Source organism: Dermacentor albipictus, chromosome 2, assembly GCF_038994185.2.
Source record: "Dermacentor albipictus isolate Rhodes 1998 colony chromosome 2, USDA_Dalb.pri_finalv2, whole genome shotgun sequence".
Classification (NCBI taxonomy): Eukaryota; Metazoa; Arthropoda; class Arachnida; order Ixodida; family Ixodidae; genus Dermacentor; species Dermacentor albipictus.
The window spans coordinates 203,664,168-203,678,551 of record NC_091822.1 but is presented as its reverse complement, the minus strand read 5'-3'; the positions used below and the strand labels follow the sequence as shown (position 1 = coordinate 203,678,551).

Here is a 14,384-nt window from a genome sequence, read left to right as displayed (position 1 = left end):
AAAAAAAAAACTGCAGATTCAGTGTACGTGTTGGAATCTATGCGAAGTGAAGTTTTTGTCAAGTGGTGAATTAAATGCTGTTAAAGGAACTGCGATATATACAATTTGTGTTACTTTCAACAATCCAACATGTCATCTTTTGCAAGCTTTGCTTATGCACCGCATAAGTCACAACCTTAATGTCATGTAATCTTTATGCATTACACTGTTCACAAACCATACCGAAACGCAAATGGCAGTTAATGTAGATGCACGCTGCGAGACATCAACACAGTGACATTTGTTGAGCAAGGAATGGTGCGAGGTGTATGCAGATGAATGAATGACGTGCTTATGTACTTATTTATTTATATACCTCGCAGGCTGCAAGGTTGGAATATTATGCAAGGAGGAATAAAAAAGTTGTTACAAAATAAAGAAGGGCACAACATCAAGAAAAAAACACCAAAAAAAAGCAGTACCAATACATTGCACCAACTAGCCCAACATGTTTTACTGGCACAACGTTATACAATACTTAACAAACAATAACAGAAAAAGTTTCTGACCATGCACCCTGTACAGACGGTAAACCAGCGAAGCTGAAATGTGCGGCCCCGGTGTTTATCACTAATTCCTATGGTTTATTATTGGTTATGTCGGTGTTTCTTAATGAGGTTATGCACATGTTTGGCTTTGGTTTATCACATTGTTTATTTGGAATGCCACACATCACACTTTGCAAGATCACCATCATGGAAAGTGCAATGAGTGGTTCATTGTGTTAATCCAGCGGATCCATCAAAGTCTTTCTGAATTATGTTACGCAGTTGTGTTTTGTAATGCGTTAATCGTAATGTTTATGACTCAGTTATGCACTGTAGTTACGAAGTAACACACCGGGGCTGCATATTCCATTTAATTAAATACAGGGACACATTTTCGAACCTATTGGGAAGTCGGAGAGAGACTGTTGCACGCACGGTCTGCTGCTAGAGAGAAACGACGTCACTATCGGTCTAGTGAATGGCCCACCACACCTTTGCTGCGAGATAATAATGACATCATGATCTTGTCATAACTCCATCCCCCTCTGTGTCCCTTCCCTGCAATAATACTAAATAAATGTATGTTTGAAATGCATAAGCATTTCTATGTCTACCCAACAAGAAATTTCTCCGTCCATCATGCAAGACGAATGCAATGGCTCACACCCCCTTAAACAATGGCTCACACCCCCACACTAGGGTTTTTGTGATCGGACCACGAGTGTTTCGCATAGGCATATACAGCTTCACTGTAAAAAGAATGAACACCTTTCTGCTAGAGACCAAGACAATTATGAGGTGTATTAACAAGTGAAAGTTTATTGAACATGCCGAGTAAATGCTGGTCGACAGGCAATAAATCGAATTTACACAAAAAGCAGAAGCAAGATCTGATGTGTGTCCATACAGATCCCAACAAGAAACGCATCCATCTCTGAAAGTGTAACAGAGGCCATGCTGACACAAGATTCTCCCAGTGTCTTTGCATCTGCATCTTCCATAATTTCTCTAGGCAGCCGATCTCCACAGAATGCTAGCTTCCTCTACAACGCACTCTCCACATCTGAGCGTGCATTGTAGAGGAAGATGCTAGCATTCTGTGCAGATCGGCTGCCTAGACAAATTACGGAAGCTGTAGATCTAAAAATGCTGGGTTAATCTTGTCAGCACAGCCTCCATTAGTAATGGATGCATTTCCTGTCAGGAAATGCACATGAATTTTCGCTTCTCCTTTTTGTGTATGTTCAGTCTATTGTCGGCGAGCATTTACTCAGTGTGTACATTAAACTTTTGGTTGTTAGATCATCTCGGTTTTCTTGTTCGTCCTATGTGTTCTCTGGTGCCATTTGCAGCCAGGCTATTCATTTTTCTTTTAGTCTTCCACAAGTCACTTTAATAGCCCTTATGATGCTTCTGTGTACCTTATAAAATCTTTTATTTGGCCAATTTAGCAAGAATGTATAGTGTGAAGCAGTAAGAACAGGGTACGCTAACTTCTAATTAAAAGGTTTATTGTGAAAATGCAGTGATCTATAAAGGTTACCAGAAAGTAGTACAGCAATAAAACCTGATAAAGACTAGTGCTTGATGAAACCAAACATAAAAGCGGGAAAGGGAGAAAATACATATAAGATATACAAGTCCAGGGAAAAAAAACATTGTGATCACCAAGTGTGCATGTGGCTACCTTCCAGGAAACTCATTTTTTTCTCAATGGCATGGAACTGGAAGAATGTGCTTGCATAAGCAAGCTGTCAGTCTGTCTACTGGAATAACAACAGTGTTTCTTGAAAGGTGCTGGCATGCAGGATTAGCAATTGTAATTATTTTTTTCCTGCACTTGGAATTTTTCTCTATTTTCAGACGATGAAATTCCAGACGATGAGCAACTTGAGAACAAGGTGAAAGTAGGAGCCAACGTTTCCACAAGTGGACCTTGAAGAAGACAAGTCCACTTGTCGAAACGTTAGCTCCTGCTTTCACCTTCTCGTTTTGCTCATCGTCCTTTTCTTTTCTGGTAAGTTATATAACTCGCCACATTTTTACAAATGAACCTCAGTTGAAAGTTAGTCCTCATCCATATCTAGTGTCATCCTGTTGATACTGCTTCATGCGATGCACTCTTGCAACATTTGTGTGTGTGTATGTGTCTGTGTGTGTGCGTGCGTGCGTGCGTGTGCACATGCGTGGATTTGGATGTGAGATCGGGCCCTTGGGCAGAGGTATCATTCTTCTCCTGTGCAGCCTTATGAATTCATTAACTATAGTGCAACAGAAATGCGATGGAGAGGAACGAAGTGAACACACAGAGCGCTTCGTTCTTGTCTGTTGTCTATCTGTTGCGCTTTAGTTAATAATGAATACACACAAACTCATCCAGTTTTCAGTTATTATGTCGGGCTTATAAGCCCGCTTGTGTCCTGAAATATCTGCATGGCTATGTATCCTGTAATTTAATTTCTGGCCATGTGTTTGCAAGTCGCGTATCAATCTCCTGACTTTCCTGACAATCTTGTATGATGTGCAGGCCCAGACAGTTTCTAGTGAATCCATGCAGGGTGTTGTGCAGGGTGTAAACTGCACTACAAGTGCTGCTTTGATTGCTTTCATTTCAGCTTTTCTAGGTGTAGGATGACCTGGAATGGTACTCACTTATATGGGGTTTAGTTTTATGTAGTGTCATACTACTGTTAAACTGCTATTGCCAGATCAGTGTACTATATGTGCCTTATGTTTGCTTGCATCTTCATGATTGCAACCTCCTCTGTGCATTTGGCAGTTGCATATAGTCTCCTGGCCTAATTGTTTGCCCCCATATTTCATGGTATGGGCCTGTTGTGTTTCAAGTTCAGGTACTCCCGAGGTTGTGTTTCTGAAGGGAGGGTCTTTGCATCTCATATGCTAGCTGGCATAGTATCTTGGGACGAGGTTCTGAGCTCTTGAGACAAAGAATTTGTGCTGCAGGCTGCGACTCTACTCTGTCTAGGTGCTTGTTCGTTAGCTCTTTCTCATAGAGGTCTTCAAGCACGGTAAAGTTGGAAAGACTTGTTATTACTACCCGATGCCTGTATTCGATGAGTTGTCTTTATGTGCTGCTGGTAATTCATACCGGACCATACCTTGGACACAAGCACAGCATCTGGGATTCTCTATAGTATCCACTCGTCCACCCCCACTATTTCGAGATTATTCTTTTCACCAGGTGTGGAAGCTGCGTCCAGGCATTGCATAATTGTTTCACCCATGTGCTGGCTCTGCCGTCATGGGCTTACACTAGCTGAGGATTTGTGGATGTTGACTTGCGGGCATATTTGTCCAGCTATGTGGATCACAACGTGCAATCTGGGGTAGTTCTTGATTCTAGTCTTTCTTTCTTTTCCGACGTCGATATGAGCTGACTTATCAGAAAGCGAGAGGCCAGATTGGCCAAGAAAGTCTGCAGTGTCGTCGAGGGCTTGTTGCATCATTCTTGATTTCTGTATAAGATAGCTTTCCCATAGACTGTAATACACCATAGGCTGTAGTTTTTCTTGTGGTATGCCCGTGTTGTTAGTGTGTGCGGGCCAAATGTACCTCCAACTCTCACCTGGAATTTTCTGTCTTTCAGAAAGTTACTGTTTAAGTGCTATACCAGAAATGCTTTTGCCCATCGTTCCTCTTATTAGAGCAGCATGAGGTACTGCTGTTAAAAGCCTATTCACTCACTTCATTCTTTCATAAGCTGTATTACACAATGTCCTGTAATAAAGTTTCTGCTGCTTATGGCCCACTCATATCTGCCACAAGGGACAACTCTTGAAAAAAGGTTTTCTCTGTGCTATGTGTGCGACGTAGTACGAGCATTCATGCCTTGACATTTATACGTCTGTAGAACCAGCTTCCTGACAGAGTACTTGCTATACCTGATCATGCTTATTTGTGCGTCGCTGTTGAGCAATACATATTGATGCAATGAATATTTACACACTCGAATCATCACGAAAGATAGTTGTTTTACAATTCTGCCCTTTGCTTTCTATTGGTGTTAGATTTCCCATAAGCATGCCCCCCTATGCAACAGTATTTTGAAGTGTAAGGGTTCAATAAAAGGTGATGAACTAAATCTAAGTGCAAGAGCTTTTTTTCTCACCTATGACTCCCATCGAAATGCGACTTCCATGGCTGTCAAATCAACCCCTCGCCTTGTGTTAGCAGCAGAATGCTATAGCCACAGTGGCAGGTGAACAAATTGAAGAACAATATTTCTGTCTATAATTTTTTTTCTTGCCTGCATGTAAGTAAAGTTTGGAATAAGTTTGTCATTGCAAAAAAGCCCAGGTTGTGGTCTTTTGTTGAATAAACCACATATTATGTATAGTTGAAATGCAGAAATTTGTTCTAAAATCCTCGGGTGATATATGTTCTTGCAAGTGGCATGGTATTTTATTACTTATAAAGATAGTAATCGCAGCGGATATCGTTATATGGGCTTACACACTAATATATGTGATCACAAACTTATTAGAAACTTACTAGAAACATATAAGGCATATGAATGTTTCTGCACACTTGATCAGCTGTGAACGTGCAAGAACTGCTTGTACTGGCTGACTTCACTGCACAGTTTTGATTTACTTTTCTTCAGCATGTAGTTTTATACTGTTTTATCCCCGCAAGAACAGGCCGTTTGCCTGCTTTTCGCATTGTTGCACGAGTTCTACATAATTGTGCAGGAGGGTACGTTGTCACTGTGCCACTATAGAAAGCAATTTACTTAATCTACTAGCTGTACAGTTAATTACCTTGCAGAGCAAGTGTTCATACAGATGCAGTAAGGATACAAAGTCCGCAACAAGGATACAAAGTCCGCAACTCAATGTTTATTGGTTTCTGTGCAAGAAAAAAAAATTCTCCAGAGAAGAGGTGCAACTTAACGTGCATGTAATATTTTATTCAAGCCACGGATTTAATGCTATCGTAGCAAATTCATTACGATAGCCTACACTTTTGCTCTGTCAAATTTAATAAGAGGCAAGATAAGCTTTCAAGATGCATCGGGAAATTCATGCTTGAAAACCGACAAGAAAATGCAACTGAACGGTACCGCGTTCAGCGCAACGTTGAAACTTCGGGTACTTTGCTATCTTGTTATTTGCGCTTGCCGAGGTTGAAATATTTCAAGCGGCTCCGTAAGCGCGATTTTTGCATGCTACTCAACAAAAGAAAATTGTGACGACCTCGTCGTCTGCTAGGGATCGAACACCTCCTAGCACTGACAACTCGCAAAGGCGTACGAAGCAAATGTGAAAATGCACTTCATTTGCTGTGTAGCGTGTGAACAAACGCATAGCAATCGGAGAATGATCTGCGGTACAAGTTTTTTATTCTCCCTTCGCGTACGTACCGAATTCGACCATCCACGTCTCCGCGCATTGCACTTGTCGTTCGAGACGCCATTTTCCAAAACAAACTTTTCCAAAACAAACATTTTCCAAACAAACAAACAAGCTCCGTTGACAGCTCTCCGCGCAATTTCGACGGAAAATCGCAGCGATCGGTGCGACGGTGCGACTGTGCGACCAACCGGTTGGTCGCAGCCGAAAATCGGGGGGTCGGCACTGCGACTGCGATTTTCATCGCAAACGACGGAAATCGCACTTCCGGTGCGACGAAAATCGCATCATGTGAAACAGGCTTAACCGAGCGAACGACCACAGCGATCGATGAAAGCGAACGCGGAGCGCAATGGGGGATGAAAGACGAGAGGAGGAAAGCACTGAAGAGGGTGCAGCGGTACAGGGAGGAAGGAGAAATACCAGGAGAAATACCACGTGAAGGCCAGAATACATGGAGCGAATATACGATGAATAGCCGGCGTTCGACGCCCGGCGGCGTGCGCGCGACGCGCGGCGGCGGAGAAAACGTCGTTCGCCACCGATCTAGCTGGCGCAAAAAGTTCGTCGGGCGTCGACGATACCGGAAGCGGCAAACTAGCGGCGCCCCACAGCGAGCCAATCAGGTTTCACTATCCGCCCCGACTTCCGACTGGCCTTCCCCGCTTGTCCGTGTATCCCGATCCCGCTCTATCGTTCACGCCGGTCTCCCGCTTTTGGTAGTCATGGCATCCAAAGCGGCACGGCTGGAATTTAACGACAAGTTAATTTCGGCTGTTCAGAAGTGTGCCGCGCGCGCGTTGAGCCACAGAACAGAGCCGCGGAGTTGACGGAGCCGAAAGTTGTTTACCCGCCCAGTGTTGCCACAACACATATCATCGCCGCTTTCCTTAAACTAAATCGGCACATGAATGTCTCAAACACACAAAAACACTAGAAACCATTTCTAAACCAAATTTTACGCGTTTTTACAGTGTTTCGCAATTCAAAAGCGATAATAGCTATCGTTAAAGTTTTTTTTGTGTCATGTGTTTCACTACAGCGCATTTGCCTCGTCTAGCCACACTGATAACAACGCAGCGACTCGCCGGCGGCAGCCGCCGTGCCTTCGCTCCATGTAGCGCAGCCCGACGAACATACGGCGTCGCGCCACGGCAGATTTTCTGCCGCCCGAACTTCGTCGTGAAAGTTCGCTCCATGTATTCTGGCCTTGATTCTGCTAGCCCCGGCAAGACAGCTTCCTCTGAAGCAGCCCTCCCGCTCTCCGGGGATCTAGTGCGCGGTGCCTTTTGGGTAGGAATAGGCCCACATGGTTGCCGGACCATTCGAGGTTGCTTGGTACGTGGTAACCTTTAGGGGCACCTGCGGTCACAGGCATGGAGGCACGTAGGAAGTAATTGTTTTCTGCTACCACCCAAGTCGTTGTTTACTTCAAATACGTTGTCTTGAAAATACTGGGGTGAAAACACTGAAATACTGGGAAAAATACTGGGGGGTCTGACCCATAACGGTCAAATTTTCAAAGCGTCACAATTGCGCTTAGTCGCACGGTTAGTGGAGTTGCCAGCGCACTCCCCTGAAAACCCGTCCAGAATGCGCGAGCGTGGTCTATTGTTTCGTCAAATCAGCTGTTGTGCACCTGAAACTGTTGTGCATTTTTTCTTGCTAAATTCTGTCCCGCTGACTTGCACCTATAGATTTTCTCGTGTTTTCGCTTAGCAAAAAGTTCTGCTGTGTGTTTTTCTTCATGAGAGAAATAAATAGCATTAACCGGCGGTCTGAACGACGAAGTCATTGCCTTTCGTTTCTGATTTACGTGCAGTATTTTGTAAGATAGTGTGGTGCGGCGTCGTTACGCTGTTGCGACGCACCTGTTGAGTTCTCGCCAGTCTGCAGAGAGGCCGTATACATTGAGCAATTGACAGCGTCGACTGGGACCGTCTGCATTTAAAATGGGCCGGCATGATTTTCAACATGTCCGGGGTCCCCCGCTCGCCAGTCCATCCTTGGGCATAGAAAGGACGAGTTCTTTCTCCACGTCAAAGCACTCGCTGCGGACCCTGGATGCTCGCTTGATCGTTTGCACATGTTTGCGGGGGCGAAATGCGCCATGGTTTCCCAGACGACCCCAAACGCGACGTCGGAAGGTTGGCTTCGTTGCCTGCACATGTTTGCAGGGCAAAAAGTTGTGTTGTTTCCCTGAAACCGTCCCAAAACGAGACCAGTCGCTGTTGAGGTGGTTCTCGCCGGTTGTTGGGCACAGTGCCGGTACCCGACGCCTTCGTTCGCTACAGCCCAGAAGCCTTTGTGCGGTGGGCCGCATTACCGCAATGTCTGGCGGTTCGGTACGTTACCGGACCGACATAGCACAGGCTCGACTACTTCACAGGCTTGAACTCCTTCACTAACCTCGGCGTACGTTTGCCGCGTCTACATTGCGCACATATTCCGAAACTCCCGCAGCAGACGCAACCAAAGCGAGCCAATTAAATATGTCACCTGCCTATTACCTGAGGGCCTATTTCCCACAATCTCACTCCTCCAATATTTTCATGACTAGTCTTCAAGGTTGTCACGTAACGCTCCATCTAAGTTTTTTCCTTCCTCCATGCTGCGGAACCATGAGGCGGAAAGCGGAGGAGGGGGTACGGCGAAAGCATGGGAAGCATAGTGCGGCGACAATGGCCATGCGATGGCGCTAGTGTAGCGCGCGTCGTCCGGCAGGTCTGTTGGCGGCGGCTGCTGTGAATTGCGCCGCACTTCGCTCCATCTGCAACTTGCCGCATGAGACAGATTGTCCACGATAGCCAATATATCACGAAATGAAAACACGTGTAGAGCTGCGCTCAAGTTTAGCATTAGGGAGTATCGTAATCATCGGTGAGCTTTTTTTTAATGGTGAAAGCGTTTTTGAACTACTTTATTGCTCGGGCGAAGCAGTTTCTTGGTTTTGTGCATAACTTCTTGATCTATGTATTCAGCATGTAGTGTTTATTAGCAATACATTTTCCTGTGCGTATCTACATGAAGCGCATCTGTCCTACGAATGGTTGGTTACTATGTTAGTGTTTGATCTCTTTTCGTCACAATTTTTTTTCATCACATGCTGCTTGTGCCCTTGTCACCATGTACAGAAACAAGGTTCTGTCAAGTTATTAACGCAACTTCTTTGGTCTCCTTCTCATATGTATATATTCATGGGTAAATAATCCACATTAATGTACCTTAATTCTCTTTAATACACAGCCACTTTAATCCACCCTGATCCATCTTAACCCACCATAATCTACCTTACTTGACCTTAAGCCATCTTAATCCACCCTAATCCAATCGCTCATCAATCATTAATTAACTTTGCTAATCATTATTGATCTCTTATACACGGCTGGACGTGGTTTGGTTTACTTCCGGCTTTTCCTGGGTCACGTGATATTTTCTGCACCTCACAACACGACCTTGAGACATAGGAATCGAAGGCTTTCGCCTCTAAAAAATCGAGGGGCACTTATTTATACCAACGTGGATGAATGCGAAAGCTTGGGGGCCACCGCGCGATCCTTAGGTATTATGCCATAACGCAAGGTCGAGGGTTCGACTCCCACCAAAGGTCACTGGTTCGATGACCTTTTGGACCATCGGTTATTACCACAACGCCGAAAACTACGCCGGATTTGCTGCCTCGTGAGCCATATATTGCGATTTGGCATTAATAAACGAACAAACAAACGTTTAATGTAAAGGCATCCGGTATAACTCAGCACGGCTATACTATACCGTGCCATGCTTTGAATTAAGCATATGGTCAAGGTGTAGTGCACGGATATTTGTTGGGAATGACGACACGCAAGAGCAGAGAAAAGAAGCAAAATGAAAATTTGCCGTTATGAATTGCAGAATGCTTTTGCGAAATTGTAATAGGTAGGAAGAGATTCACGAAATATGGTGGGGCACAAAATGCGGTCCTGACGTCTGCAAATAGGTCTGGGATCCCTGAAATTATGCAGTCGGCTCTGGGCAGTCAAAAGGACGAATAAAGCAATCCGAAAATAGGGAGGTCGCGAGGCAAAAATCAGGCTTTAGTGCAGTTGAAGCAAGTGGAGGAGAAGCGACGGAAGAACCTGGGGAAGAACATGTCGACTGGCCAAGGTGGACCATAGGTACCCAAATGGCCATGAAAGATTCCTAGAAAACTTACTGGAGCGCAGGGTTAACCTGCATTGGAACTCCCCAAAATAGCTGGAGCAGAGATTTTAAATTATTATTTAAATATTGAAGACACGCTCTATGTAAAGCGTTAAAGTTTTGATTAACAGCGCAAGGACAGCAGAGGGGACAGAATAGAGAACAGAGCGCTGTTCTCTTTTTTGTTTCCTCTGGTGTCCTTGCACCATTAATCAAAACATTAGAGCGCGTTCTACCATCAAGCCCATTCTTAAATCCTTGGTAATATGTAAAGCGCTTGTCTTAATTGGATATGGAGGAAGTATAGTTTATGTATATTTCAGCCGTCTTGTGGAGTTAATATGTATATAATCAACTTAATATGTAAATTAAGATATTACTTGTATATTCCCATTTACTTATGTTAAGTAGATGTGGCTGTTCACAAGCGACACTTAAAACGACATACGCCATGTTAGGCTCTACCTGGGTGCTTGACATCTGTGAAGTAAAAGATACGCTTTTGGTGAAGACGGTTTCTTAATGTCTGCTTGTCGGCGAACTTTTTAATTTTCACTTGGTGCAGTAACTGCTGAATAGTCAGGTGACGCTGACATCAACAGCGTGCACTCCAAGCGGTCATCGCACGTATGGTAGGCATGTGCGCTCTAGTAATTATCGTAACATCACCTCTGAGACCGTTACCAAATGGAAACCGAACTTCGACTTCTCAAAATTCGAAATGAAAATGTTCGATTGGTGGCCGAAATATAGGATATACGTGCGTACAAGAATTGCTTCAATTTACTGTCGGTGTGAGCTATGGTGCTTACAAGTAGCGTATACTGGCCGGGTGTCCCAGCTAAGGTTATCCAAGCTGTTAAAAAATAAAAATCACGGTAAAAGATACTGTTATAAGACATGCGGTATTCGGTCGTCAGACATCACACGACAGAACTCTGCTGGTCTTATAATCGTATCTTCCACCATGTTTTTCTAGCAGCAACAAATGTGTGCCAAACTGAGGAGATGTGTATCCTGACGCAGGCCCGGAGACGTGGTGACGAAGCCGCGGATCCTGTCGGACACGAGCCTGTCGACGCAGAGCGTCTCCCAGGCGCCGTCGCCCGACCACAAGGCGACCCGCAAGAGCATTTCGCTGCGCAAGCAGTCGCGCGAGGAATCGCGCGGCAGCATTCGGCCCTCGTCCGCCTGCGGTACACACATCCCGGTCATTACACTACGTGACAAAAGTAGGAAGGCGATTTAACCTCTCGTTGACGCCGATTGAAGGCCCTGTGAGCGAGTTGGGGATGAGATCGGGCCGGGGTCACTACGCCCGGAACACTATCGCGTCACGTGCCCTCGCGTGAAGGGAGTAAGAAGGGCGTCGGACGGCCTAAATTTTTTCACTACTCTATCTTCTGAATCGGCCCGCATTCGTAGACTGCACTATTTTTGGCATAGGCCTAAGAAAGAGGCTAGAAAAACGCATACCCGATACGCAAAGTGAGGGTAACTCGCCACCGGGAAGGCATTGTCCTCAAAAACGAGCAGAGTCGGCTTTTTGGGAGAGTGGGCGGGCCGAGTCAGTCGGCTTGCCGAGTTGGTTTCCACATTTCGACGCTGGCTGCACGGCGGTTCCGAACCGCGAGAAGCCGCGACTGCTGTTTCTACCCGCTCTTGCCGGAATTGATCTTGAACGAAATCCATAAATGGTACTGAGACGGCTGATGAGAAGACCTTGCATACGAAAATAAATCACAGCAAATAAGTCCTGCAGAAATCTGAATGTGGATTCATGAAAGGTAAAAGTCCTCAAGAGCACTCGCAAAGAAAAATATTCTGTCAGAGTGAAAGCTCGTCATGCTGCGCAAGCAGTCATTTATTGTCGACAGTCGGCAGAAGATGGTGTCGTGCATGTTCTAAATAAGTGCAACACTAAGGCAAAGCAGAAAACAGCTGTTAAGATAGAAGGCAGCATTGGAGTATTCACCAATGGGGCGGCAAACGCTTTCTCTGGGGCAAATTGAGTGCCGAGTATTTTATCGCGCAGTCCTGGTTGGTCCAGTATATGACGGGGAGGCCTGAGCTCCCATATACGCAAGTATTGTCGCACAGTCTCGAGTGACCGAGACAGAAGAGCGGGGACTTCGAGTGGGGCTTCGCGCGATGATTGTCGTCATTTGAAAAAAAAAATAGCGTCTTCCTGGTGAACCTTAGAAGAGTTAACTGCTGGGCTAGTTGGTGTTCTTGCATACTGGAAAGATTTTGCGCCAAAAAACACAACACACACAAGAAAGACGACAACACCACGGGCGCTGTGGTGTTGTCGTCTTTCTTGTGTGTGTTGTGTTTTTTGGCGCAAAATCTCTCCTGGTGAACCCTACCCTGTCTACAGTCAGGCGTACCGTTTAGGTTGTTGTGATCATTGCGACCACTGACATGGGACGTGCCGTAACGTTTCCGGCATACTGGTAATGTTGGAACAAGGCTTGCAGACACGGGGCAGAAAGTGCCATGCCAGTATTATGAAGACCAGGGAGGAAAAGTACACAAAAGTACACGCGAGAAAACTAGCTTTACTCGCAACCTAGGCCCCCATGTCGATATATGCACATTAGCCTTCCCTTGTGTGAGCAGTCCACTACATTCGTAAACTTCGAGTAGGCTTTATCGCGAAAACAATGCATGGTTCATATGCGCTTTTGTACGCGTGTGCATGTTGGGCTTTGCTCGACCTTGTTTATTTCTCTTTCAGTGTCTCTGAACGATGATTTGTCAAGGAAGCGGCGACAAATGAGGTGAGTAACGCAAGTCATGTCTCGGTGAGACGGACGCGAGCGCAGACTTTCAGTGCCTTTTCGTCGACATGCCACACGGATGCCAGCTACTTGCTCTCGTCATTCCCATATTCTCACATGCTGGCCGCGCTGCTTCCCATCTTTTGACGCCCAGAAGTTGAGTCTACGTTATGCTACAATGCTCCATAATAGCAAAACCAAACGAGTTTTGTTTGTTCGGACGCAGCTTTCGCGGCGGCATCACACTGATGATGGGCTGAAAGCAGCGATGCATTTATGGCTTGAGCCTTTTCATTCACAAGCTTTGTTCTCCAACAGCGTCTGCGCATTGCTGAGGCGTGCATGGACACTTGTAAAACGTGCGCAGTCTGATTAGCAAAGTGACAGATTGCTCCTTGTGGTAATTTTCTGACTGTGCCTCGTATTCAACGAGGCACAGTCAGAAAGAAGTGTGCCACAGTCAAGTGTGCTACGCAAGATAATATACCGGAATTGTAAGTTTCGAGTGCCGACCTCCCGCTTGCCCGTACAGCGCCTTGGTGACCAGCCGCTCGCTTCGCGCGTGATGTCCGTACCGGGCGCGCACCTGGCGTGTGAACGAAGCTGTCAGGTTAGCTTGCAACAAGGCTCGATGAGATTCTTCAGCGTAGTGTGTTCTGTACCCATTGCGCGTAAATCATTGTACGTGTGTATTTTCTGTCGGATTGTGAAAGTGGCAGTCAAAGCTCGTTCACTTGTGTTGTACTGGATGTACGATCTTAATGAATAGAACTTGAATTAAGCTCTGCACCCTTGCGTCGCTTAATGATTTTATCCAGGGAATCCTTTCGATGAAGGATTCTGAGGTATGGAGAGGGCAGGTGAGTTAATTGTAAAAAGTAAATTTGCTTGACAGTCTTCCCAGACTGTCTTTCCAATTAGTAGTGTGACACATGTACGTGCAAGTTTTGTGTCAAATCTGATGGAAAAATGCCTAGAAGTAAAAAATCGCTGACAGCAGTGACTCGTCTTTAGTAGCGCAAGCGTCATAAGAGACGCGAAATCCTGCGAATTGCGCAATGCCTTACATTTTGTCGCGTTAAGAGACACTTGCCACGTTTAGCACCGGTCAAGAATATATTGTTTATATCTGCCTGCATCATAATCTCGTTCACTATCATGGTGCAGAACCGGAAAAACATATGGCTCTATTTGGGTTCAGCGCGCTACGAGTTCGTTCTGGTTCAGATAGACAACCATGTAAATCCGTTCAGCACAGTAAACATTGTCCTGCCCTTGGCCGAAATACTGCAGAGTGCCATCGACTTGTCCGCATGGCGCAAGGTTTGTCAGGAGGCGGCACACAAGCGAGAGAGCTCGATGTTTCTCACACAGCTATCAATGAAGTTGCACAGCCACAGAAGCCGTAAACAGACGAAGACGCTCGTCTTAGTGTCGTCGCAGGAGAATGCGGCGCGCGGTGCGGAACCTCGACGCGTCCTCTTTCCCGCGTTTTATTATCAACCCCGCCGAGTACAGGA

At 45.6% G+C, this 14,384-nt stretch overlaps 1 protein-coding gene across 5 annotated transcripts in view; it reads left to right on the top strand.

Moving 5' to 3' along the window:
• LOC135897326 (uncharacterized) overlaps positions 1–14,384 on the top strand; it is a 334,910-nt gene that overhangs the window by 153,642 nt on the left and 166,884 nt on the right. For all 5 annotated transcript variants that reach the window (XM_065425932.1, XM_065425935.1, XM_065425936.1 and 2 more), the window contains 2 exons: positions 11,108–11,277; positions 12,822–12,864. In XM_065425932.1, the coding sequence (XP_065282004.1) occupies positions 11,108–11,277; positions 12,822–12,864 (213 nt within the window). The remainder of the gene's footprint in view (positions 1–11,107; positions 11,278–12,821; positions 12,865–14,384) is intronic.